General features: G+C 52.9%; 2 protein-coding genes across 4 annotated transcripts in view; both read left to right on the top strand.

Moving 5' to 3' along the window:
* Positions 1-785: 785 nt before the first annotated feature.
* Positions 786-3,860, top strand: LOC137843988 (adenosine receptor A3-like). 2 transcript variants are annotated; one of them, XM_068659855.1, is made up of 3 exons: positions 786-1,361; positions 1,546-1,906; positions 2,499-3,860. In XM_068659855.1, exons 2-3 carry the CDS (start codon positions 1,563-1,565, stop codon positions 3,115-3,117), a joined length of 963 nt encoding a protein of 320 aa, XP_068515956.1. In that variant the 5' UTR covers positions 786-1,361; positions 1,546-1,562; the 3' UTR covers positions 3,118-3,860. The 2 variants fall into 2 exon arrangements, with proteins under 2 accessions (XP_068515956.1, XP_068515955.1); XM_068659854.1 differs by having other exon boundaries at positions 786-1,906.
* A 17,608-nt stretch (positions 3,861-21,468) lies between these two features.
* RAP1A (RAP1A, member of RAS oncogene family) overlaps positions 21,469-27,448 on the top strand; it is a 35,460-nt gene continuing 29,480 nt past the window's right edge. Inside the window, exon 1 of one of the 2 annotated variants that reach the window (XM_068659857.1) lies at positions 21,469-21,596. The gene's annotated coding sequence lies outside the window, so the exon portion shown is untranslated. The remainder of the gene's footprint in view (positions 21,597-27,448) is intronic. The other variant, XM_068659858.1, reaches the window with a different exon arrangement.

Raw genomic sequence — 27,448 nt, 5'->3', positions numbered from 1 at the left:
CCCCAGGATAACCCATCTCGGGCAGGTGGCAGTGAGTGCACTCCAAGAACAAGCCAGCAGCAGGTGGGTGATGAGGCGGTGTGGCGCCGTGTTGGTGCAGCAGGGCCCCATATAAGAGTGGAAGATGGGGAAAACACGCTGTTTCCCAGACACAGCGTCCTCCCATCTCTGCCACCCAGCCTTCTGGCAGAACTGAGACTGGGGAAGTGAAATTAACCCTGGGAGAAGACAGAGACAGAAATAAATGACACTTCTTTCTCTGCCCTGAAGAGGGTTGGCCGAATTCTGCTTCCCTGAAACCCACGTACAGACTTGGTGCCCCCCGACTGGGAGCCATTCTGCTGAAATTGCTGCTGGGGAAATGGTGAAGAACCCACCCATGGGCAGCCCAGGTCTGCAAGCAAACTGGGAGGTGTTGGTTTTCTAAGAAAACCGGACACGGGGTAGCCCTGGGTGCAGGAGATGAATGCCAGCAGAGGTGTGTGTGAGGTTGTAGTTGGGATGTGTGCTGGGTTTTGCAAGCCCAGTGAGCTGCTTCTCTGAGAAGTCCCTGAGCAGGGGCAGGCAGCTGATGCTGCAGTTTCGAGCAGGTGTGGGAAAAGTCTGTGTCCTCCTGGCTGCTGGGGGTGTTTGGGCAAAGTTCCCCACTTCCTGCACTGGTGCATTTCCCCTTCTAACTTCAGCTGCTAATTTTCTTTCTTTGTCACCTACCCCTTGTGGCATTCGTTGTGGCTGGGTGCCTGTTGCGATGCTGATGTCAGAGCTATAGGGACCTTAACGAGGGCCACTCACCTCTGGTGCCTGCTATGAACAGCTGAGAAAAAACCAGCTCTGCATGGGGCCTCAGGGGAGCATCTTGTGTGACCGGGTCAAAGAAAGACATTTACCTTTCCATTTGCCTTCACTCGCCCCAAATCCAGACTTCCTATTTGCCCTCCCAGTGCCTTCTTTGTGGCAGAGGAATGGTCTAGATCAGCCGAGATCCCTTGGCCCTATTTTCTCTGATGCTCCACCTACGCAGCAGGCAATAGAGAATGAGCAAGCTTTAGAGAAACGTAGAGACAGGAGCACACTGACTGCAGCAGGGTGTAGCTGTGCTTTGGTTAATTCACCCATCGAGCCCACGTGGGGAAGGGAGGTTCTGTTAGTGGTTAAAACAGACGAGCAGAATTATATGCAGAAGTAGCACCTGTGGTTTGTTAATATTGTGATGATGCCACTGTTTTACCTTGACCCTTCCAGAGGAGCACGCGTAAATGTGCGAAAGCCTCAGGAAGACAGAAAGAAAGCTGCCAGAAATTGAGATGAAAGACATGATATATGCTTCTTTATGAACAGTTTGGTCTGCGCATCCTGAAACGGTGAGTTTTGTACGCACTTCAGACAGGGCAAAGTTCTGACCGAGGGACTTAATACAGGGCAGATCAGAGAGGAGCTGGGTTTTCACCTAGCTGTGGGGAGTGGGTGGAAAAAAAAAAAAAGAGAGAGAGAAAAAAAAAAAAAAAACAGCCAAAAAAGGACAGTTGACCACATCATTTTCTTCAGTGTGGACACAGTCTCGGATGTCCACGATGACATTAGACAGCCTGGATGTGATCTATATCATGGTGGAGGTTGTTATTGGGATATGTGCGGTGGTGGGCAATGCCTTGGTGATCTGGGCAGTGAAGCTGAACCCGGCTCTTCAGAAGACCACCTTCTTCTACATCGTTTCCCTGGCACTCACTGACATTGCTGTGGGGATCCTTGTCATACCGCTGGCCGTCACGGTGATCCTAGGAGTTGTCATGCACTTCTACTCCTGCTTGTTCATATGCTGCCTGTTGATGATCTTCCCCCACGCCTCGATCATGTCTCTCCTGGCCATCACCATCGACCGGTACCTGCGAGTGAAGCTGCCTACCAGGTGAGCCTCAGCAAAGGTCCCATCTCAGCATCTTTTTCCCTATTTCTGTCCTCCTGGGTGTTTTCCTTCTCCCTTGCTTGCAGCATTGCAGGGCTTTTCTCAGCACCTTCATTCCTCCAGAGCTACTCGTGCAAGTGCAGATGTTCCCGGAGTGCAGGCAATGGAACAGCAGCGGGCTGGGCACTCCTGGGAATTTGGCAGTGCCTGAAAATAAATCTTCAGCTATGGAGAGTTAGGAAAGGGTTTCTGAGAAATGTGTATGTGCCTGAGGTCTGGCTGAGGTGGTGGGTTTTAGGCATTGCCCTGGGAGGCAGCCACGCAGCTCTGCTGAGATGAGTGAAAATGAAGTGGTGTAGGTGAGGAAGGGGCTTGGGGTTCTCATTTACAAAGGATCGCTGGTCATGTGGACGTTCCTCTGTCGTTTCAAAATGCATTTTGAATATCAGAAGCTGCTAAGGACCGGCTGCACAGCACTGTGCTTAACCCTAATTAGGCCAACCAGAAAGGAGTGCTTAAAAGCACAAACTCATGAATGTTGTAGTTCCTTTTTTTCTGAAGAATCCCATGTAACTCCTGCTTCCTACTCACCCAGGTACAAGGCAACCATCACAAAGAAAAGAGTCTGTGTGATTCTGGGACTCTGCTGGCTCCTGTCTGTGCTGGTGGGGCTGGTCCCCCTGATGGGGTGGAACCAGCACACGGGTGGCTCCAGCTACATCGAGTGCCACTTTCTGGCTGTGATGAGAAAGGATTACGTGGTGTACTTCAGCTTCTTCACCTGGATCCTCCTCCCCTCGCTTATCATGTGTACCCTCTACGCCAAGATTTTTCACATAATGCGGACAAAATTAAGCCAAAACTCAGCAAGGCTTCCAGATGGAGGAACGGTTTATCCGAAGGCGTACAAAACAGCCAAATACATGGCCCTCCTTCTCTTCCTCTTCGCGGTGTCTTGGCTGCCTCTGGGCATCCTGAACTGCGTTTTGCACTTCTGCCCCTCCTGCACCATCCCACGGAGCCTGGTGTACCTGAGCATCCTGCTGTCGCACGCCAACTCCGCCATGAACCCCGCTGTCTATGCCTTCAAGATACAGAAGTTCAAAGAAACATGCACTTTCATTCTGAGGACTTACTTTCTGTTCCAGAACTCAGAGTTGGTCATTTCTAGTGCAGAGCACACGGCAGAGCAAACGGGAGTGAGCGTGATCTGAGCAAGTGCTGCGCCGGGGCTGTGTCCGGGCTGCGTGCGACCGAAACGGCCGGGGAGCAGCAAGCAAGGGGATGTGGCACAGGCACCGGGGTGTATTTATCAGCTTCTGCCTTCTGGAACTGTAATTGTGCTTGCATTTTGCTGTTAAGCTAACTGAGCAGTGAGGTGATTAGTTCAGAATCCTAATTAATTTAAAAAAAAACAAACAAACAAACAAAAAAAAAACCTTTGCATTTCTGAAGCAAAAGGGTTTCGAGGTTTGGAAAAGAGTGGTAGCTCAACAGGTGTGGATAAAGAATTGATCCTGTTCATGTTTATAGATGCTTTGCTCTGTTAATAAAAAGCATGGTGCCAGGTGAGTGGTTTCTGGGGGATCCTGCGAGTCCTGCCAGGTGGTGCCCAAGGTTCCCAGGCTGGAGCACGATGCTCCTGCCTTCCCGTGGCTCCCTGCGCTCCGTGTCAGCAGTGCTGGGGCTGGGGTCCCTCCATCTCCGGGGTGAGACATGTCCTGGGGCAGGAGGCACCTCTGGGGACCTTCAGGCTGACCCTGAGATACAGCACAAGGTGCTGACAGCCCCCAAACAGACACAATCAGCTACAGCCGGGGAGAGCAGGAACTGCTGATCCTGAACTGTCCCCAAAATACCCAAATCCACCCTTTTGTCTGCTGTAACCCTCTGTCAAGCTCCTGCAGCGCGCTGCGGTTGAATCCAGCAGGTTGGCAGGAGAGCTGGCGTTAACCTTTTGCACCCTGCTAACAGTTCTTCCTTTAAAAGTATTTGCTTCGTCTTTTGAGATCTATTTATGGAAAGTGTCTCTCAAATTGGTGAGGCTACAAAGAAATGCTCTGGCATGATGCCACAGAGCAAACGACCCTGTAAATGCCGGGGTAGTGTAGGACGTAACAAGAAGCCAGCTCCTGGCTGCCAGACTTCTGGTTGCACAAAAAGCAGAACAACAAAATGAGGACCCAGCCTCAGGTGGGGGCTTAGCGGGGGTTGCACAGCCTGAAAATACCACGACCCAGCTCCACGGGGCAGCAGCCCCTGCTTGTGGAAAGCTGAGCAGGAAGGAAAATGAGCAGCCTTTATGAAGTTTGGCTTAGAGCAGCCCGTAAATGTTAACAGCAGTAGATCTTTTTACACCTTTTTCTTAGAAGGCATTAGCTTTCCATCCCTGCCTAAAACCAGGTAACCCTGTTCGTCCCAGCAGCACGCAGGCTGTTGTCTGCCCTTCTGTCTGTCCTTCCAGCAGCCAAGGACTGGAGACGTGTTGCAGAAAACGCCCGTAAGCCGGTGCCCGTGCTGTCTGCATGGCTGTGTCTAGCTGCACGCCCAGCCTGCGAGACACACGGAGCCCACATTTCCCAGGCCGTAGGCGGGGTGAGAAAAGCTTCATCATCTCAGGACCCTCAGGCCGGGCTGCACAAGAGGCTTCTGCAGGCGTTACGGTGAGATTAGCGAGCTGTCACGTTCCCTACAGGTACATAACTAACCTGGGCTTTCCTTGCCCTCAGAACTTTCTCCTTTTCCCCGTGACTTGTTTGTTCCCAGCAGGGGCTGTGAGGGGATAGGGCAGCGTGCTGGGCACAGCAGCAAACTGAGCCTTTGCAGGGCTGTGCAGCTGTTTGAGGTGCACTCTGGGGAGCTGTGGGATGCTTTGTGCAGCGGGGAGATCGGCAGCGCCGCTGCCTGTTCAGTGATCACGCTGAATAACTGTGTTGAATTCCGAACCCCAAAGCAAAAGGCCAGGAGTGTTCTGTGCAGTCCCACAGCAGGAGGCAGAGCACAGATCTGCTCCTTCCCCCCCCAGCGCATCCCCCAGGGAGGCACAGCCGAGCCGGGGGACCTTCGGTCAGCGGAGCGAGGCGAGAGCACACGCATGGTGAGCACCAGCCCCTGCGCTTCTAAGGGAACATAAACAAATCCAGAGGGAAAAATCCCTTTGGGATTTCCCATCCCATCTAATTTGGCCAAGGACGATGCCGTCAAATGCAGCTGAACTGCACCTGCCCCAACCGGGGCCGGACCGGGGCGTTTCCGCCCCGCGCACCCCCTGTTCCCACCGCGTCTCTGCCAGGGAGGCACAAGGCGTGCTTATTTTCTTCAGATGCTTCCTCCACCAGGCAGCATCTGTTTCCTGTCCTAAACACAAAGCAACCAGGTTGCCAGGCTGTTGCAACTCCTCTGTCACTAAGGGAGGACGAGTCCCTGCCGTGGCCCCACGCGAGCACCGAGCGCCCTGCCCAGCCCCGGGTGCTGCGGCCCCGCAGGCTCTCGGCTCCTCTCCCGCTGCCCCCCTGCAGCCCCCGCACCAGGAAACGCGGGGCTGGAGGTTTGTACAGCTTGCAAAGTGATTAAACACTCCCCAAACAGAGGAGCCAAATGGGGCTGGCTCCAGTGCTGGGTCGGGGAGTGCTGTGGCGTGGAAGCCACCTCTTCATCCCCATCTCACCATTTCCTTGCACGTGTCCGACCCCAGCCACCGACCCGCAGTCTCCCTCATTCACTTCTGCCCCAAATTGTGCTCCCATGGGCACGAGCTGTGGGGCTGCCGAGGGGCTGGGCTGTGCAAAGGATGACAGCTCACTGCTGCTGGCTTGGAGAAGCGCACGGCTGAGCTCCGGCAGCAAAGCTCTGTACAGCAGGGCTGACAGCCCTCTGCTGATGTCTAGACTGTGTGTACATATAAATATATCCTGCCGTGGGGTATAATCCTTCTGCTGATGTGCTTGGAGTATTTGGACCCCTTTGCTGCCAAACACGGCATATTGTGTTTCATAAAAATAGTTGTGATTTGAAGCAGGCCTTTTTGCATGCGATGATGAAGCTGGCGGCAGGAGGAGCTGTGCGTAAGAAATGTTTGGCCTGGCTGCACAGAGGTGCAGGATTCATTCATTGCCCCCTCTTTGTTTCCCCAGCACCTTGAAGTCCCAATCCAGCCGGCCTTGCGGTGCAGGGTGTGGGTGCAGGATGCAGGGCGCAGGCTGAGCTCCCGCAGAGTTGGGGCGAGGAACTCAGCCGGGGATTTACTGCCGCTCCAAATCACCCGCCTGTAAGCGGGCTGCAGCTGGAATAAGTTTGTGAGCCAGCAATTTAAGGCTTTGTTCGAGATTAGGATTCAAAGGTGTATTTTTAGATCCTGCTATTTAGCCGGCTCCCTGGTGCCTGCAGCGCTCCGAGCTCTGCACAGCGCACATGCTGGTGCCAGGGTGGGCACTGGGGAGCGATCCAGGGTGGCACAGTCCAGGGGTGTCGTAGTTCAGCGGGGTTAAACACTTCGGGTCCTGGTCCCCGAGAGCTTGATGGATTTGCCATTTAAAGGCTGTAGTCAGCTTGCTGTTTCTTGGATGGCTCCAGCGAAAGGCTTCCAGCTATTCCCCGAGGATCCTCCTACATCCTGGTGAGATAAGGATCAGGAAGGGAATGGTCTATCTGCAATCTCAGCAGGGCTCTGAGCACAGATTCTCTTTTCACATTGGGGGTGGAGGAGAGAACAGATTTTATAGAAAAAAATATATATATTTCTAAGTGATACACGTGCAAAAAAAATATATATCCCATAACAATGATCTTATCGTGTGACTCAACAGCAGCAACAGTCCGCCTTTGTTCTGGCAGGGATGTAGAACACTTGCAGGGACAGAAAGCAGCCTCCTGGCAGGCAGCACTGCCCGGGCACCCTGGACATGAGGGACACCCAGTGTTACCTGCCTGCCTCTCACATCCTTCTGCCTCGCAGGAGGGGTGCAGCCATCCCTCTCCATCCCTCTGCTAGGGGACACGTGCCCCCTGGTCCCCAAAGCCACATCTAGCACCGGACACCCAGAGAGTGGTACCTGCTCCTCATCAGCCAGGGCTTTCAGCTGCAGACCTCAGCTCTGAAATGGGAAAAGTCCTGGGTTTCCTGGCATTACCCCGGCTGTCAGCGTGCTGTCCCCAGCATGTGTGACACTTGGGCTGGGCATGCAGGGAGGACCCCTGATACCAGTCCAGCCCCGAGCCCTGTGCCAGGGCCCAGCAGGGGTTTGGCTATGGCACGGTGACCTCTCACCCATGGCCACGCTCTGTGCGCACGCGGTGGGGACGTGGCCGCGTCCCTGAGCACAGCACCCACCCCTGGGCTGGGAAAGGTGGGGGGATTTTTTTCTGGGACTCTGAAATTTAATGTTTACCTGGAAAGAAAAAAAAAAAAGAAAAAAAAAGGAAAAAGGAAAAAAAAATAAAGAAAAGATGATAAATTGAGACCCAGAGACTGGAGACGGATGCCCCTCCTGGCTGTTCCTTGCCTTTAAAGGAAGTGAAAGCAAAGCAGAGAGAGGATGTGAATGTGAAGCAGGGTCACATCTGGTTTAACAGAGAGTGATTGTGGCTGGGTGAATAATGAGCTGAAACGAGATTCCAGAGCCTGGCATTAGTGCCTGAGGACAAGTCATGTCACTGCTCCGTGCCTCAGTTTCCCTGTCCTTGAGGAGAGGATGGGGAATCGGACCTTGCCGGGGCTCTGTAGGCTGCAGGGAGCTGGACAGGAGCAGCGATGTCCTGCTCCCCAGACACTGCCGAAAATTCCCCCTGGGGCCTTGTTCCACCTGCCCCCTGGGTACACAGCAGTTATGGTGGAGAAATGCAGTCAGTATCTCTCACAGATGGGAAAAGCTGGGGGAAATGCTTCCCCCGGTCTGCACACAGCCTTACTGAAAGAAAATTCATTACTCCTAGAATCCAGATTTTGTTCCAAAAATGGTTTCAACCACTATCAAAAGAAAATTGTCAGTAGAGAATCAGATCTGGAAAACTCCTCACTGCAGACTGCTTTTTATGGAAAATACATGGGGTTTCTCTCTCTCTCTCTCTCTCTTTTTTTCTTTCTTTTCTTTTTTTCTTTTTTTTTTTTTTTTTAAATAAATGCACTCTGTAGGAAATAGGTGCCAAAGAACAGCCAGAAAAGAGAATCAGAATTTGTCCATACTCATCTGAGGATGTCTGGCGTGGTGACAGCCTGTTTATTTTGCAGAACAAACACAACTGAGGCGACTCCTTCTGCTCTTTCAAGCTGTTTTGCAATCCTCAGGAAATAAATACAACTTTTTGAAATATTTCGTTCCCAGAGGTGATTTCTCCGACTTGTTGCGCAGCGATGCACAGACTTCACCCGTCGAGCAAGAACAGTTTTGAGCAGTCGTCTCCTTTATACCATTAGAGGAAATTACTCTCAATTTCTCTGTAAAAGTGTCACTGTTATCATACACCTGACAGGTGGCAGCAAACACGCGATCCTGCCCGGGCTCAGCAGTCCCCGCGCCGTGCCGCACGCGTCCTCGCCAGACAGAACTTTCCGTTCGCTCTCTTCGTTAGAGATTGTTTTAAAATCCCATTAAAATAACGTAAAATAAATCACAGAGAGATGAAAGGGAGGTTCGAGCCGGCAGAAGATTCTTTAAAGAGGCATTATTTATACAAATCGCCCAGCTGACATGATAGGAACTGTTTTGACATTTTATAAACCGTTCTGCTGATAATTTTGCATCTAAGCCTGGCAAGACTGCGGGAAGCAGAATGAGGGGGAAACACCGGGGCCAGAAGCCAAGGGCCTGAGCCCTCTCCCCAGCTCTTACTTCTGACCCCCAGGGAATTATTTTGCTGTGGCTGGTGCCTGAGAGCAGGCGAGGAGATGAAATTCAGCAGCTTCTCCTTACGGTTCAGCTCCAGCAGGGGCTGAATGGACCCTGCCCGAAACGTGCGGCTCGAACACCAACCACAGTCAATAAATGCGCTGGTTATGGGGTCACCGAATGGTTCTTGGTTTTGACTGCATCTCAGCATGAGTATTAAGGTGCACATCGAGACTGCAACCGCACTGTAAAAAGCCCTCCAGAAACAAGCTGTATGCATGGATTAAGCAGGGATTTACTGGCATTTGCTCGTTTTTGAACAGTACATGCTTGCCTCTTGTCTCCCAGAGCAAAAATCCAAAACTTAGTCAAAGTATTGAAGATATAGGCTCTTCGATCCAGCAAAGAAACTGAAGGCACGGCCATTTCTTGTCATTTAAAACCCCATCAACACTTTCCGAAGAGCAGCGCTGGCTCCATTACCCTGGCTGCAGTTCAAGCCAGACAATTATTTTCAGCCTCTCCAAACTCTGCGCGTACTTGACCGGATTTCACCTTCCCATCCGGCCCCCGCCCGCAGCTGCCTCCCTTCTGGGCTCTGGGTTTGGTCTGGCCCCGCAGGGTGCCTGTGCCAGCGCTCCTCCTGCAGCTGCTGGGTGCTGCGGGTGCGTGCGGGGCCCGTAGCAGAGGGGTGCAGCCTGTGCCTGCTGCCAGGTGCCGGTGGGTCCGGCAGGTGACAGCACCGTGTCCCCAGCCCTCCTCTGCCCTGCCTCAGGTGCATTGTAAAGCACACGGCGAGGAGACCGAGGAGGAACGGGCGGCCCCGCAGCGATGGCGCCCAGGGACTCGCCTGCCTCCTCCAGCAGGTTTCTGCTCTGCTTTTGCTTCCTATTCCGGCCTGTCTCCCACAGTTGCTTCCTCATTTTTTCCTTTCGTCTCCACCTCTGTCCTTTATCCCGAGGTCCTGTTCGTGCTGCTGATGCTCGGCTCCCCCCTGCCCCCAGGGAGATGCTCGCTCTGACACCTTCTCAATGGCTTCTGCCCCAGCGAGCAGACCCGCACCAGGCCGCTCTGTTTCTGCCTCCCCTCTGCCCTCGTCCACTTTCCCAGCTTGTACACAGACATTTTGCTGCTCCTGGTGGCTGCAGTCACAGCTTCCAGCCTGCCCAGCTGCTGCAGCCACCCGCTCCACCTGGTGATCAGTACGAATGGGTGAAGTTTGTTGGCCGCAGCACCAAAAAACCCAGCCTGGCTTAAGCCAAAGCAGCTTTTTTTTTTTAATTTATTTTCTTGGGTTTGGGACTGGATGAAAAATCTGCAAAATTCTGTTTTGCTGGTGAGCTTGGCCCAGCGATTTTCTGCACACCTCTTGCTGTGTTTCCGCTGAGCACGCAGCGAGTCGCGGCCCCGCGCTGCAGCAGACCTGAGCGCAGCGGCAGCAGCACGAGAGGTGCAGAGCTCGGCTCCCCCTCGGCCGCCCCCGGCCGTGCCACATCCTGCCCTCCCCTTCCCCAGGACTGGCTTCTCACCTGCCCTAGTGCACAGGGTGAGTGCTCCGGGACAGGGAATACCTTTGTGAGGTTTATTTATGAAGCATGACTCGGTCACAGGCTGGCACTCAGGGACTCATTCAGCAGCAGCACAACTACTCACGGGTGGTGGTGGTGGGGGGAGTTCATGTGTTCCTTGTATAGCTTGTAAGTGCTTTTTTCCTGCCTTAAGTTCTCTAATCAAGCCAAAGTTTTATTTATAGTACGGCCATTTATGCCTGGTGAGCCCAGAGCAGCCCCGGTGGCTTGGAAGGATCGGCTCTGGACACCCATGGGTGCAGCAAGCAGCGGGGCCTGGTCCTGCAGCCACAGCAGGCCTGTCGCAGGTGGAAGCAGTGACCCCCTGCTGCTTTTGGACAGATTTTGGAGCCGATTGCTCCATGACATGGGCACATGTCATGGTGCCGGGGTGGCCATGAGATTGGGCTGCCCAGGACCCCCGGACCCCCACCACAAGGGGGTCTGCTCGGGGATCGAGGCCTTCGTGACGTGCCAAGGTGCGGCTCGCAGCGGGAAGGGGCCGTCGACTCACCACAGCGAGTGAAGGACAGACACAGACGGAGGTGCCTGGGAGGAAGGAAAGGCTGCCGGCGTGTATTTGACCAGGGGAGCTGCCAAAACCAACGCCTTTCCCGGGGGCTGCTCCTGCGTGGGCACAAAGCCCCCGGCGCCTCGGTGGCTCCCGGCACCTCGGCGGCCGGGCGGCGGGGCTGGATGCAGCCCGGAGCTGGGCAGCGGCCAGCGGCCGCGGGGGGCTCTGCAGGAAGGAAGCACTGTTTGTATCTCTTTATTTTTAATTCATTTGTATTTGGATCCAGCCCTTTCCATGATGTATGGCAGCAGTCGAGGCCTCTTTTGTTCTGCGATTAACTCGGAGAGGCTGCTTGGGAAAAAAACAGGATTCGTTTTTCCTTACTGCCTATTCGCAGCGAAATGCGCACAGATCTCTCAATAAAGTGGAAAATTTGGCTTTCCTGATCACTCATTGCCACAATTGCTGCCCTGATTTTTAGGGAAATAAATAGTTTTTAAACACTAGCCTGAGCACACAGGCTCTGAGTCTCAGAACATCAGGAGTTTGCCTCTAAGTTGGGCTGGCGCTGGAGAAATTGCGATGTGCTTATTCTACAGTGAAAGGGAACTTAAACTGAGCGTGCTGCTGGCTAAATAATAATGAAACATTCGTTACTGGGCTGACAATGAGATTCAGGGCCTGTTTTGCGCAGCCTTACAGCACCTCAGAGCCCAGTAAGGAGCCACAAGGTAGTGGGACGGCTGCGCTATGCGAGATTTGGTGGTGCAACCATCACATTTCTCACTGAAGAAGAAAGATGGGACGTGTGCGCCTGGAAGCACGGTGAGATAAAGCAGCAGTGTTTCCATCTCCTCAGCCCCTCGCAGTTTCCGCTGCGCTTCGAAGGCACGGGGCGGGGGTGGGAGGGAGCTGCTGAGCTCAGCTTTGTTCACTTTTGAGGCAGGAAATGCAAATGGTGCTCGCTGGGCTTTCTGCGCCACCGGAGGGAGGGGGCCGGCAGCGCAGCCACCCCTGCGCCCCAGACCTGGGGGGCACTGCCACCCCTGCCCCTCCGTGAAGCTGCTTGCTGCGCCCCGGCTGGTGTTTGGTTTTCTTATCTCGTGGAAGTTTAATTTACAGAGGAAATCCTGCGGCTGGCATCGGCGCAGCCTCGTGCCACGCTCGCAGCCGTGCAGGCAGGAAGGGTCTCCAGGGCACCGCGTTACCGGCGCTCGCTGAGGCTCCGCACAGATAACACGGGCGAGGGTAAATCACAGCCTTTCAGGTTACTTGGCTACCCAAGGCAAACAGTTTAATCGGCTCTCAAAATAGAACGGCTCTGACAAATGGGCCATTTATTGCCACCCTGAGTGCTCTGCGGGAGCGGGGGGGCTGCAGGTGCCATCCGGTGCCTCTGGTGAGGCACCCGCAGAGCCCAGCACCCGCACCCAGCCCGGTGGTGTGGTGGGGACGGAGGGGGTCAGTTGGATTTTGTGTTTTAAAGGGTGGAGAAACCACAGCTCACACAAGCAGCCACCCCAAGAGGTGCTTACCCTCAAGGGTTGCATCTTGCTTTTGGCTCTTGGGGCCGCTGGAAGACCGCTGGCCAGTTCCTCCTGTGTTTTCTCACCCCGTGTGAGGTGTGGACCAGAGCTGCCATGGCCAGGTCTGGGCTCAAGTGGCCTGTGCAGAGCCACAGCCAGCTCCCTGTTCCTCCAACCTCAAAGCAAATAGCACAGAAATAGGAAGAGATGAGTCTGAGGGAGCGGCACTCATGTTGCTCCAGGGTCACAAAGTTGCTGCTGGCACCACTCACCCACTCGCAGTCCAAGGAAAACATCCCTCCCAGCCCGCCTGGCAGAGCGGGGCTCCTCCGGCACAGCTCATCCCATCCCGGCCCCATCCATCCCCCTCTCCCTGCCTTGGGCTCACCAGTGCCGGCAGCTCCTGTCCCCATCACCGCAGCAGGGGACATGGGGACAGGAGCATAGGCTGTGCCACGGCACTGGGGGCAGAACTGGCCGGGGTGTGGAGGAGAGGCAGCTCCCGGCCAGGGGCTCCAGACCCCAAATCCATTGCCCCTTGTAACTGCTACCACACAGCGGGGAAGCGTCACAGCATCAGCAGGGCGATGCTGTGATGCAGGGAGGCTCGTGCTGCGGGGACCTAGAGGTCACAGCACCAAGTCACAGAGCAGACGTGGTGACACTGGAAGAACCACACGGAGGACATTTCTTAGCAATTGAAATAGCGATATTAGTCATTCTGTTTCTGCATCGAGCTTCAATGGAAAAAACCAGCATGCGAGCCAGGACACCTGCTAGTTGTGAAGGCTCCTGGTAAAGCAGCAGAAAGCGACCAAGCGCCAGCACAGCCAGTGTCCCAGAGCTGCTGCTCGCTGATGCAGGTCCCAGTAGTGACACTGGTGTGCCTGGAAGCTCCCAGTGGGGGTGACAGAGGGACACGTCCCCACTTCCCACCCTTATGGCAGCTGGGTGGGATCTGGAGCAGGGGCAGCGTGCGGGGCCGGTGATGGAGCTGGGGCCGGGAGCCCTGCCTGTGCCCGCCGGTGGCAGCGGCTGTCAGCGAGAAGCAGCCCGCCTGGAACACGGCCCTGCACCACAAACAGAGCACAGGCAGCAGAACAGCTGATGGGACAGGCTGATATCTTTGTGGTTTCTGTAACTTTAGAAATCCAGGTGGAGTTTTCTGGTTTTATGGGAGCGCTGAGAACTGGCCCCAGTTACCCCATGAACTTGGCAAATATTACAGCACCTTCAGACGTGGGCATGTCCAATGGGACAGCAGCTCCTGGGAGACTTCCTGGCTGTTTTGAATAAATCTGAGATTTATGGGAAGATAAATACCCTCATCCATGGCAGGCTTGTTCCTTGAGAAAACAGCCTCGGGACTGCGGTTTCGTTCCCGTCCTCCCCACGATGCAGGCACAGCGCCGGTGACTCGCCGCATGCTGGTGCTGCCTGTGGCTCGCTCTGACGTCCAGCCACCCACTGCAGAGTGTGGTGGGAAGCAGGAGACCAGGGGGGCCAAAACCCTGGTGTTTGCCCCAGCTGCTCACACATGGGGTCCTTGCATTCCTGCCATCTGCAACTGAAGGCGAGGGCTGGCTCCAGCCGGCAGCTCTTCGAGGCTGTGGCTCTGAGGCAGAAAGAAAACATCCCTGTGGTCTGTGGGTGAGGCGCGAGGGGAGGGAGATGAATTTTACCCCACAAGACCTTAACCTCTCCCCCCATCGGTCCTACACCGGTACTGTCACTACGTCCACATGCAAGAGTTTGTCATAACCAAGTGGGCACACCCTTGGAAAGCAAGAGGCGTTGGTGATGGGTACAAAGAGGGAAAAGAAGCACGGCGCAGGAGACCCAGGTGGCTGCATTTGCTTTGAAGGCTTGTGAGTTGAAGGGAAAGCTCTTGAAGCTTTTGCACGTGGATGCAGGGAGAGGAGCTGAAGTTGCTCGTTATTGTCAAACCAAGCAGGCAAGCACCCGAAAAATTGCTGACCCCTTTCTGTTCGAGGAAGCTGGAGCAGCCCCGTGCGCTGCAGGCACCGGCAGCACCGAGCGGCACCGGCAGCTTCTGCCGCCACGAGGCGCAGCCTGGCCTCCTTCTCCGTGCTCCCCATCTGCTGTGTTTCTCACATCATATGCAACTGTTTTATCTTTGCTCATTTCTATTGCTAAACACTGGCTGGGAGACGAGCTATTTTCAAATGCATCTGCTGTTATTTATACAAACACTTTCCTTTCAAAGGGCAAGCAGAGGGAAGTGCTGAGAGCCAAAGCACCCCCAAATGTTTCTGGGATGTAATTGGGCTTCTTTTCTGCTGGCGATGCAGACGCGTGTGCTGCTTGCTACCGACAGACACGGCAGCTGAACTTTTGGTTATTTTGCCTCTTTCCACACTCTTTAGCCAGGATGGGCAGCTCATCCCGCAGCGCAGCGCAGCGGTGCCTGGGCATGGGGGTGACCCCTCGGCACGGTGCCCAGCTCTTGCCAGCCACCAGAGCTGCCCCGCAGGGGCTCTGTGGGAGGGGAAACCCCCGGGGATGGAGAACCTCGCGCCAGACGTCCAGTCCTTGCTCAGGCAAAATTTCCAGTCAACTGAGTCATAAGTGCGGGGGAAATTACTCAGTAATCTGGTGAGGAGGCAACAGCTGATCTCAGTGAGGAGCCGTGTTTTCGCTGCTGGTTTGGTGGTGGCTGCGATGTGCTGCTCCTGTCCAAAAGGACCCCGGGGTCTTTCCTGTGGGGTGAGACATTTATTTCCTTGCCAGAATAGGCTGTGAGGAGGCACAGGTGCTCCGTGCTGCCTCTTATTCAATGTTTGCCGTACTGTTAATGAAAAGTAATGGCCTTTCTTAGGAAAACACCTACTCTTTCCTGAACGAGGAGTATAAAGCTGGCATTATTAGCCTACGTTCAGGAAACAATCAGAAAATGGAGAATGCTATCATAAGACTAAGTGTTACTGTGATTGTAATCACAACAGAAGGAGCTGAGACGCAGCCTCTCCTGCAGCAGCCATCCCACAACAAGCTCCTGCTGACACCGATGGCAGGAGCACTGGGACATTGCTGGGGCATGCCAGAGGGGCTCTGAGTTCCTGAGATGTCCTAGGATAGCACAGCAGCACTAATTGGGAACACACCACTCTTACCAGGCACAGGTGAGCTCATTATTAGCTCACTGATGCCCTTATAAACCCTGCCCTGAGCCCTGGGTCTGCTCTGGCTGCTGGGGGTGCTGCCGGCCTGGGGGCTCTAGGACAGCTGGAGGAGGTGAGGGCAGCCCAAGGGCTGTCTGAAGGTGTTGGGGTTCCTGCACCTCTGATCCCTGAGTGCTGGCATCCCCTGGATATGACCCTGAAAGGGACCTACTCTCAGCTGGGAGGAATCAAGGATTGGTAAGGAGGAAATAATCTCCTACATCTCTAGGGGGTTCCTGCAGCTTGCAGGCAGGTGGTTGGGTTGCTGCTTCTAGTGGCTTGCCTAAAGTTGCCCCCAGGCTATGCTGCAGTCATTATGCAATGCTGTAGGAGCAAAGAAGGTACTGAAAACCCATGAAGGAAGCATGGGAGAAAGTACTTGTTGAATTAGGCTTCCTACCATTTCAGGATACGCAATATTTAATCCCAGTGCACTGCGTGGGGGTGCCAATGCACCTGCAAAGTCATAGGAGAGTCCCTGACTTTGTCTAGTACTTAAAACCTCAAAACTTAACTTTTATTTTTACTTGTTGTTATTCTTCCTTTCCCTTCTCTGTGCTGCCTCATTCATTTTTCACTCTTACAAAATGGGGATAGAAAAAGGCAACCGCCCCTGCCCCGGGAGCAGGCAGCAGCTGTCGTGCAGGATGAACCCTGGTACCTGGGCACGTGGAGGCCTCACCTCGTTGTGTGGGGTGAGCGGGTGCTTGGAGCTCAAGGACTGTACAGGAAGAAGCAGGGGTGATGGTGGAGTAATAACAGAAAACATGTGGTTGCAGCTGTATTCGAGCAGCGAGCGCAGTTTCAGCTGCGGGAGCGATGCTTGCTCGCTTTGAACTCTGCTGTCTCAGCCTCTGTGCTCGAGGTGTTTCCTCTCTTGGCCTCTCCTGCGAGGTCACTGAGAGCTTCAGTCTCCTCACCTGGCTCCGTGCGATGCAAATCCTGCGGGTCGGATCAGGCCACTCTCAAATTGTGCGTGGGATCGGTGAGGTCAGGCCTCTGGCTGACACACAAAGGGAACACAAAGGTACAAGGAACACAGACCGTGGATTTCGGCATGGACACCGGCCCAAAGTGCCACGCACTTGTCAGAGTTCGTGGTGTCTCCTACAAATGCACGTGTTACACTCTCACCTTTGTGTGGCTGCATCCCGGAGCGTGCTGCGCACCCTGCCTGGGGTAAGCATCCTTCCTTTTCATGGGGCAGGGAAATGTTTTTGTTGTTTTCCCTTTCAGTGGCCGGCACAAGGAAGAGGCAGGGCTGGCTTTCTGCTTGGCAGCTTGGCGAAGCCGCTTGGGTGTTTCCCCTTTGCTGATACCCATGTTTACAGCTGGGCTGGGGGAGGAATGAAACTCTAATAACTGCAGAAGAGTTCCCTGATAAAGCAGTTGCAGGCATTATCTCCAAGTTTGTGAAAGTGCCTGCCATTAGAAAGCAAGGAAGGGGTACACAGGCTGAGGTCCTACATTCAGCTCCTTTTTTAGCTCTCTCAGGGCCACTTCCTTGCTAGCAGCCTTCTTGTCTAGTAAATGCTAGGCTGCTATGGTTTTGGACAAGTAAATTCTTGCTTGTAGAAAGCAAATAGTAAAATCAGCCCATTATGTTGCCATTAGACTGAAAACTGAGAAATGCTGTGTATGGTAATAAGCAGCTCCCTGCTGTACCTGAGCAGCAGGAAGTGTGATCTGTGCTTCCTTCCCCAGCGAGTTTCACAGCCTCCTATGGTATTTATTTATAAAAACCCCAAACCAGAAACCTCCACGGGTCTCTGCCTTTCTCCCTGCTCTGCAGAACTGCAAAGAGCAAACACCAGGCTGACACCAGGCTCTTCTGGTGTGCTTGCAAGCTGAGATGATGCTCAGGAAGCTGCATGAAAAGTCTGCGTCCTATCTCTCTCTTCAGAGAGATCAGCAAGAGCCCTGGAGGAGGAAGCCCTGGGCTCCCTCGTCCTGTCGATGCAGGGAGCCTCATCCTTGCTGCAGTCCCTGTTGGGTTCAATCTCTGTTTTCAGGCAACTTCACTGATCCTGGTTGAGCCGGCAGAAGAGAAGGGCAGCAGCACCGGTTGTCCTGGGATGGAGCCCCTGGAAGAGCCGGGCTTTCCTTTCGGAAGCCCCCAGACCTCTCATGGAGCACCACGGTGGGACCAGCCCGGGGAGCAAGCAGCATTTTTTGTGTGGGGCTGGCACAGGGGGCTCTTGTCCGGGGCCTTGCCAAGCGTGATGGTGTCATTTATTGCCATCCTCTGTGTCCCAGACAAGGCTGTGGCACCTGGTGAGCGCTGTGGGATGGTGTGGGATGGAGCATGGCTTGGGGACCCCTCTGGCCACACCGCCAGCCAAGGGAGCCGCTGGCAGCGCAGTGTCGGTGGCTGCTGGCATGCACTGCTCGGAGCATAATTGGCTCATTAGGGCTAATGATATGCTGCAGTCTCAACTGTAAAGAAAATATTATGTTTGCACTTCAAAAGCTCATGCTGAGCTCTTTGTAATGAGTATTTTTTGATTCTTTCATGACTATTTTTTTAAATAAGTTTGGAGGGGACCAGTTCCTCTTTGTGCAGTTAGTAAATTCAAGTGGTCAGAACACAGCCGTCAGAAAGTCAGGGTCTTTTAACAACAGGAGTGATGATAATGTACTAGTAGTCTGTGCAGTGACAGATGCACTTTCGTTTAAATGCACTGCTGATGTGTTTTACTGAGCTGACTTCTCTCTAGTCCTGTGATTCTATCAGCTAGGAATCCAGGCTCATTATGTGATTGCAAGTTGCTTCTGGATTTCATTAAATCAGCAAATGGGCATTAGCTAGATATTTACATCAGCTCAACTTGTGATAATTTATCCAATTGGACAATTGTTGTTTTACAAAAAAAATGTCCTGAGGGATCATGATTCATTTTCATCTGCCTGGATAAGTGTCGGCACAACCCCTGCAGCTCAGCTGCATGACCGAGGAATCGCAGCCCTGCTGCAGGTGCTGGTGATAGCCCTGCTGTCCATTCAGGCTTTCACCCCTGCCACATGGGAAAGGGGGAGTGAAATGCTGGTGCAGCTTAATATCAATGGATTTAGATTGGGGAATTAAAAATAATAATTTGTGACAACTCACCTTTTATTTAAATAGAACGGTCAAGTTTTTGAATAAAACTACAGTGTTAAGAACCGCTGAACACCTTGGGCTGTGTCCAGGACACAACAGGTTGTATCCTGCATGTGGCAGGATGTAGGCTTAATTCTCCTTCTGCTGTGACCTTGTGTTGTTGCTGAGGTGGTGTGCAGCAGGAATCTGCAGCTTTGGGATGTTGGCAAATCGCACCCCCTCCTAGCAGGTGCAGATGATGACTTCAGTCACCACGCAGCAACCTACGGAGAGGTCCCTGAAATAATAGGGTTTGCTATAAACTGGAAATGCTCTGAGGGAGAAACAAGGTGTGGAAGGTGCGGATGTGGGATTTAACACCACGTGTTGACAGCCTGAATTTGCTGACGAGCAAGCACCCGTTGCACAAGAGATAAGGTGCGGGAGCGCAGAGGTGAACCCGGCCTGGCGATGGTTCTGCCTGTGGGACCGTACCTGTTCTGCTCACAGAAAGGGCAGGCTGTGGGGCTGGGAGAAATGAGCACCTGGATTTATTCGCTGTTGAAGTCAGTAGGAAAAGTCCCTCTGAACGCACCTGAGCTTGGACTGCTTTTTCCTTCTTTCCTAATCCTCTCATAACCAGTTTCATATTTATCCAGATTTAATTTCAGGTACTTGCGAAGTCTGACTCAGCAAGAAATATTATCAGCTTCCATTCAAACCTGCAGAAAACTTGGGGGGAAAAAAAAGTCAACCTTCCCAGAACAGACATTAAATAAGCCCTTCATTTTGCTGAATCAGGCCCTGAGTGTGCCTGGACCCTTATTGTTTTGAAACTTAAGCTGACCCACAACCTAAGAAACAGATAAAAGCGCACGATTCATTGGATATAACAAAATTCCTCAGGCAGTAGTGCTGAGTGGGAAAAGCTGCAGATGTATTGATATTTGGGGTAAAGTTTATTAAAAATTTAGCTTTAAAGGAAATCTAAGTAAAATATATTCCTCTGGTAAAGCCTTGCAGAATGCTCTTAACACCTCCAAGTATACCAAGCCTCTAAAGGCTGTGAGCAGTGTCTCCTCCTACAGCATCTATCCCCGGGAATGATTTTTCTTTTTCCTGACTTTGCAGCTTTTAAAAAAAGCAGTTACTACGGATATTTTCTTCCTGCCTGTTTTCCAGATACAGCCTTGTATTTTTAACAACATGCAGCTAGTAACTTCCTAAGTTTACAGATTGCACGATGAAATACTTGAGTTCAGAGGAAGCTGCAAGTCGTACAGCCATCGGTGTCAAGCACCCTTAAAGGCGGGGATGATCCACCCACACCAGCGGCCCCACTGCAAGAGGAGGGACTGGGAGCGCTGCTGCTGAGGTTGGCAAGTCTGAGTCCTGCAGAGAAAGAGAATGTGGAAATCCCGCTGAGACTGCCCTGCCTCCAGCTATACAAATTGAGACAGCGATTCACCTGCTCGCTTCCAGCGCGGTGGTCCCTAGAGAAGGAGATACCTCTCTAGGACCTGAGCCATAAAGAAGAGGGATTTATAGATCAGTATCAGCAGACATGAGTAATACCTGGAAGCAAAATTCTCTGTGTTGTACTTCTATTGCAAGCACAGACTGCAAGCAGAGCTAAAGCACTTCCTTTTTTTTGCTTTGATTAGAGTGGAGGACGGGAGTGGGGACTCTGAGCTGCATTCATCTCCAGGCCACTGACTTGCTAGGGATTCTGGATAAGTCATTTAATCTCCGTCTTAGTTTCCTCATCTGTAAAGCCTGGGGAATAAAATTTTGCTTTTTGGCTGGAGCTCAGGCTGAAAGGAAGTGTAACTGCAAGAACACTGCTCCATGCTCAGACTTCAATAGCTTTGCTTGCGCCCTGAAGTTGTGCAAGTGAAGGGAGTGGGGGGCTCAGGGAGGGCACCAGCACCGTGCCCCTGCTGCTGCCGTGGCTCTTGTCCTTTGTGCCTCACCTTGAGCATCCCCAGGGACGGCTGCAGTCCTTGCTGTGTCCCTGCTTATGTAAGGAAGCAACGCTGTGCTTGCAGGCATGCACCAGCTCTGCGTTGTGGCTCTCACAGAGCTATACAGCCAAACCATGCCCTTACAGCTCTTCATGGGGCACTCAGACATCTCTACTAGCAGTAAGGTTTTTATTTCCCGTTTATTGAAATTAATTGTTGCCATTAGCTTTAAGTGTACATACACTATACATGTACAGCTGAGTTACAGTTTGTGCTAGGAGCAGGAAAAGGCCCCAGTTGGTCGCAGAACACAAGGCCCTGTGCGGTGAATGTGGTGAACTTCTGACCCTTCAGGCATAGCCGCTGCCACTCACGGTCCCGGTGACAGATGACCTCGCAGTGTGCATTCTGCATTTCACATTCTCCTTGAAACACAACTCTATAACATATCCAGGTCAGTATTACAGCTCTTCGTCCTTTACGGCTGCATTAATAAAACAACTACATTGCTCAAGTGCCGCTTCAGAAAGCATTTTTTTTGGCTGAAAACGTGCTTGAATGACGACAGCTCTGCTGGGGGAGCTCCCAGCCCCACACACCCCCAGGGGCAGCACACCCCACCCCACCCTGCGCTGCTGTCAGCACACCTGCCCCCATAAAGCCTGGATTCAGAACCACTCTCAGCCTCATTATCCACTCACTCCCTGCCTGTTTTCACCATCGCTGTCCCCTCTGCCCACCCTGAGCCCCCTCCCCGCGCTGTGGCGGTGTCCGGCCGAGGCTCGGGGGGCTCCCCACAGCCCCGGGGGGTCGCGGTGGGACCGGAGCAGGGGGTGCGGAGGCAGCAACGGGGTGCGAGGCCCAGGCCCGGTGCCCCCCCCCGCCGCCTCCCGCAACTTTTCCGGGGCCTCCCCGCTGCCGGCCCCGGCCCGTTCCCTCCCCGCTGGCTCCTCCCCAGGCCGCGGCCGGTGAAGGGCGGAGCGGAGGCGCCGCCGCCGCCGCGCACAGCAGCCGAGCCCGGAGCCGAGCGGCGGCGGTGAGCGGCGGGGGAAGGGGACGGGAAGAAACCGGGGGGGAAGGGGGGGGGGTGCGGGGGTCTCGGGGTGTCCCCCCCGTGCTCAGCGCCGCGGCTGGGGGGGGGGTGGTGGAGGCTGCGCGGCCCCTGCCCCGCTTGGGGCGGGTGCCCGGGGGCTGCCCGGCCATCATCCATCTTGGGCCGGCCCCGGCGGTGCCACGGGGCGAGGGAGGCAGCGAGGGGCGCTCCCGGAGGACAACGGGGCTGAGAGGGGGAGAAGGGGCCCGGGAGGGGGTGTGGGGGGGGCTCGGTCAGGGCCCGGTGGCTCCGCTCCTCGCCCTGGCCGAGGCTCCCCCACCCCCGCCCGGCCCAGGCCGCTCCCTCCCGGCGGCGGCCTCCGGGCCCTGGGTGCGGGGCTCCCCTGGGTGCGGGGCTCCCTTGGGTGCCGTGTCCCAACCGGAGGACTTCGGCCTGGCCCCGTGGAGCTGAGGGCGGCTCTCGGGACTTTGCTTCGCTGGCAGCCCAGGAAGGGCACGCCACGGGAGCTGCTTCTGCTTCTGCCTTCCTTGACTTGACAAGGGCGACGGCGCTGCTGAAGGCACTCGTTTTGGTTTGGAAGCGCCCGGCTGCCTTCAGAGCGTGGTGTCGGCGCTTCTTGGCGTTGCTGGCGCTTCTGGGATTTAGTTTTAGCAGCAGGATTGTTCGAAATAGAAAGATCGTTCCCTTATTGCGTGGAGGGAACCGGCTGCTTAACTGGGAGGCGCTGCCTGTGCTCTGAAATGTTCCCCGGTTGGGTTTTGGTTGGTGTGTTTGTGCCTGAAACAATCTGTCAGGCGTTCTCACTGGTGCTAGCGCGGCCCTGGGGGTCAGCCAGACATTTAATGCGGCTTCCTGAGGCTTTGGGACAGTTGCGGACGCAGCCAGGGAGAAACAGAAAGTAATGCGTTACCAGTCAGAGGCGTGTGCCTGCCTGAGGAGTTATCAGAAATGAGGCAATGCAGAGGGAAGTTTTAAATGCAACACCCATGCCTGTGTGGTATCCGCGACGTTATTATTTCACAGAAGCGGTGTGGGTCGCCATGCCCGAAGTATGAAATACTTTCTAATTTTTCTGACATCATTATCACGTTGCTATAGCGATTTCATTACGCTGGGAATGCCATGCTTGCATCGTGTTGCTATGGGAAAGATCAGCGTTATAAATAAAAATATTTAAGGTTCTGTTCATTGTCCAAAAAAAAAAAGTCACCAGTTTGTTGACACGATTGCCCAGAGCCTGACCTCCTGAAGTTTTTAATGCGGGGCTGGAGATGGGGAATCGCCCGTCCTGGCCCAGCAGAGCATCCCTTCGGTGTGGAGATGGGCTGCGAGCATGCCCGTCGTTCGCCCAGGCAGAGTCGTCAGGAAGCGCTGTGCTCCCGTGGACGGGTCTAAAAATAATCTGTTTTCATGTGCAGGACTTGCACCCGATCACGCAGCGGGCAGAGAGGAGTAGTTGTGTTCTCTCAGGCCGAGATGTCGCAGGGAAGTGAGTTGTGCTTCTTACAAACAGATGTTGCCTACGGCCCCGCTCTCGCAGGGCAGCTTGTCCAGCAGGGCGCAGTTGGCCGGGCCGGGGGCTGCTCATGGTGCACAGGACATTTGGGAGGTGCTGGGGGGCCCAGGTGGGCTGGAGGAGCCGGGAGGTGCTGTCCTCAGCCTCAGCGAAGCGAGGAGCCGGGGCTGTCGTCACGCGTCTTGGCTCTGGGCTGGTGGTTTGTAGGGTAAGTAGCTTTGCTGAAGATTTTGAGGACCGCGTGCCAAACAGGGACTAAATTACTAGCGCAGTGTAATGCCAGTGACACATTAATGCTTTTATTTAGAGACTAATGTTTACGCAATTTATCAACATAGTTTATATTTGAAACCATAAGCTGCAAGAATACAGACACAAACTATCTGTGATCCATTTCGCCTCTGCTCATCCAGTCTGAGAGCACTGTCTGTTCTTAAGAGAAATTGAAATGTAATTAAATGACAGCAGCGAAACATGTGGACCTACTCTAATGTCAGTGTTTTATTTTTATATTAAATCACAATCTCGAGGCATAAACAACATAAGCATTTGTTTGTACTACTACATTGCAGTATTTTGTCTTGTGCCATGTGTGCACACAGTGTACTTGGTGGCACATGAAAACTTTTCAGGATATTAATGCGGGAGACTTCCTATTTTGTTGCTTTTCGTTTCTGATGTGCCAGGGTAATGTTAAACATCAAGCACTTCTAGTAACTGGGTGTGTTTCGTTCTGCAGAAGCAGATTCGAGAGAGACCTGACTTCTAAAACCCAGCCAAGTCCTGGGGTTGTGTTTGGATTTTTTTTTGCATTGACTTTTTTTTTTTTTTCCCAAGAGCAGTTAGTGGGTGTGGGGGTTAGAGTACAGCCTGAATTCACATTATGCTGAGCTCTGTAGTAGTTATTGATTTGCTTTTACTCAGATTAAAGGGCTTGTTGTTTATTCTGTAGCAGCAGAAGTTCATGTAACAATTCAGCTGCAGTTGTGCATGATCCTAATGTCCAGCAGTTACACTCAGTTTGCTGATCTTTTTCGTACGTTAATTGAACGGTTTCTTATATTTAGTAGATGATAGGTTATTAAGCAGAACTGTAATGAAAACATCCTGTTAAAAGGGTGCTCATAAACCCCAGGGTCCATTTTTTAATTGTGCATTTGTGTTTGCACTTCGCAAAAGCTACTGATCCTGCAAAGGTGACTCCTAATGGCTGAGATAAGTACGGATGTTAGGAAGTTGGAAGGGAAACTTCCTCTTGCTGAGCTCTCTTGTTTGCTCCAGCCTGTCTTGCTGAGGTGCTGAAACCAATGAGAGGTGCTTGGTTTTATTTGTTAGTACTGAAGTGTGGTGGCAGCAAGGATTTGAGATCATTCTGGTTCCTGGACTGCTTTCTGGGTGCAAGTTAATGTCACAAAAAGTTCACCTCTCAACCAGTGTTTTCGGTGGGTTATATCCTGGCATCATGAGTGCAGAAGGAGTAAAGGAGGACCTGGCTTTTTGTTCATAAAGGCCCAGATTGGAACAGGAGTACGGCTCTCTGACGTTAGTAGAAAATACAGCATGCTCCAGTACGCTCTTCACTGCTAGTGTTGCAAATATAATCAGGCTCAGTCTATTTTATTTCATAAAAATGGCGAAATAGATTTATTTCAGTCCTAGGTATACAAGAGATAAATTTCATTAGGTAGCCCAGTAGGGGAGAGACGGTTTTCATGGGTAAAGCATTTCCCAGAATGCTTGACTTTTTTTTTTTTTTTTTCCTAAGACTGTACAGTTAGAAGCAGTAGTTGGTGTTTTCACCCTTTGCAGTTGGATATGAGATTAGAGCTCTGAGGCAAGTCACAGATTTAACTCCTTTGATTTCCAATCGCCAGTTTTTTTATTGTTGGGCTGTCAGGAGCACTTGGAAGCAGTTAGGAAACCAACTGATCCATTTTAGTGTCCCCAACGCTGACTAATACTAGAGTGACAAAAATCCATGTTGCAGCAATGTGAGCTGTCTGTGGGTAGACTTTTATATAAATATATTGACATAGAAATAACTTCTGATTAGCCTGCATATTTACTTAAAACTCACATGCTGTAAAAGTAGAATCGAGCCACATATGACGTTATTTCTGTGCATCAGTGCTTAGCTTTCTTCACTACAAGCCCCCTACCCCCTAGGAAAGTTAGTGCAAGAGTGATAACATACTTGAGTACTCTTTGACAGCCCAGGCCTGATGTGGTTCAGATTTGTGTGTGTGACAGCCCTGTGCTCTGGCTTGACCCAAGGCTGTCGTGCCCTGCTCTCAGCCGTGTGGTTGGTGAGGTTTTGCTCTCTGTGTTCGCGTCTGGGTGCCCGGCAGGTCCCAGGTGACAGCTTTTGGCCAGGTCGCAGCGGGACTGACTGCTTGTCCTTAAACAGGCTCTCCAGAATGAATGGCTTCCTTGGATTTATAAAACAGACAAAATTTTTACAGTATGTGCTGTTTTCCCTTGCTACATGGCTGAGTTTTTTTAATAATATGCTTTTTATGCTGCTATTTAGCTAGAAAACCTGGCATTCGACTTAGCATTTGTTAATGTGAGATTTTTAGGAGAAACCTGGTTATAGTGCATGAAACAGGATGTTACGTTTCATAAAGTATCACCAGGACTGAAAGCAACTGCGAGATCAAAAAGCATTCAAGCAAGTGTTGAGGCTCCGGCCTTCAGGGTTAATTTGCTTTTCCTCCTGTGTCAGAGCCATGGAAAAGCATCGTCCTGGGTCAGAGTGGATTCGCTGTGGGTGACAGCCCTGAGGGGCAGAGGAGGTAACTTGTGTTTTGTAGGCAGCGTCTTCCACATGCAAAAAATGTTTTTTCCAATGATGGTACACGAAGTGGAGGTTTTTAATGCCTGTGCTGACCGGTTTACCCCATAGTGTTAGCAGCAAAGGAAAATGAGAATATTTGACAAACGCTGCTGTGCAGATGAGTGGGGTAGGTCCCGAGGTCACTTGGCAGGAGCAGCCCGGGTTGCAGCGAGGGAGATGCCAGAGGAAAGCAAGGGCAGGCGGCTCCGTGGGAGCAGGGGTCGGGGCAGGGGCCTTGGGAGAGATGCTGTGGTGCAGGGCTTCGGGCTGGGTTTTGTGGTCGCCGTATGCAGCTCGCATGTGTCGTGCACCCCAGCATTTCCCATGCTCTGCCACTCGTGCTCTTCGCTGTTGGGGTAACTCAAGGAGCTGAGCTAGCTGAAAGCCGAGCCGGCCCAAGAAATACAGAGGTAGTTTTCAACCAGATCGCTTCTTACTCTGACTCATTGAGTGGTTGTGCAAGCACCAGTGCTGGTGGAGGGAAGGAGCTGCAGAGAGCACAGGAATACCCCTTTCAGCAGCAGCTTGCACTTAAATTGACTTAAAATGGTCAAAAGCTGCTGCTCATGACTACGTGTGACTTCAGCAGCATCTCTCTGTCAGTCCTGCTGTCCAGGTAACGCGGTGACTGCTTTCCCTGTCACGTCTGGAATCACACAACCTGCGGGTTACTGTGGCTAGTGGGTGAGGATTTGCTGCCTGCCCCCAGCAGTAACAGGCTGAGGTCTGCAAGGAGCAGCATGTGTTTTGGGGGATTTGGTACCATTCTGTTGGAACAACCTCAGGGGCCTTGCTGCTTGTGTCGGTGACCCTTCAGAGATCACCTGTGTGTTGGTTTGACACGTCTGCTGGCTGCCTGACACCTCTCAGAGGGATAAATGGCTCCTTATGAGGAATGTGCTTTCCTGTGGCAGTGATAATTCTGCTAATTACTGCCTGTGTTCTGAGCTCCCCTCTTCTGGAGAGAGGGGAGTGCAGGGAGGTTGTGGGGACCCAAGCAGCAGTGGAGCATCCACAGGGCACGGTGCCTGCCCGGTGTTTGTGCTGCACTTCCCTGCAGTGCTAGGCCTACTGATGCTATTTCACTTCCAGGCTTGGTGTGCAACGAGTTCTGATTTCTACGGCTCTGAACGGGGCAGAAACTGGTTCCTGAGATCACTTCTCCCTTTGCAAATGCTGCAGTAATTAAGGTTGTCTCAGGCAGTCCACTTAATGGTATTGAAATTGGGGAGGCTGTGGGAAGATGGGTGGTGTTCAAGGAGGAGGCGCTGCCCGAGTGTTACATTCCTAATCAGAAACCGTGTGTTTAAACCTAGGTTGCATTCATCTCTTGTGGGAAGAGCCTTTGAGGTGTGTGTGGGAAGAAATGGGGCACTGGAAACATTCCTTCATTTTGATCACCGATCGTTTGGGGTTTTACGACTTTTATATCTGCAGGTTACGCTCAGACCGCCGTAGCAGGCAGCACCTCTAATTAAAGGG

The sequence above is a fragment of the Anas acuta genome, chromosome 24 (assembly GCF_963932015.1).
Source record: "Anas acuta chromosome 24, bAnaAcu1.1, whole genome shotgun sequence".
Taxonomy (NCBI): domain Eukaryota; kingdom Metazoa; phylum Chordata; class Aves; order Anseriformes; family Anatidae; genus Anas; species Anas acuta.
This window is presented reverse-complemented; position numbering and strand designations above follow the sequence as displayed.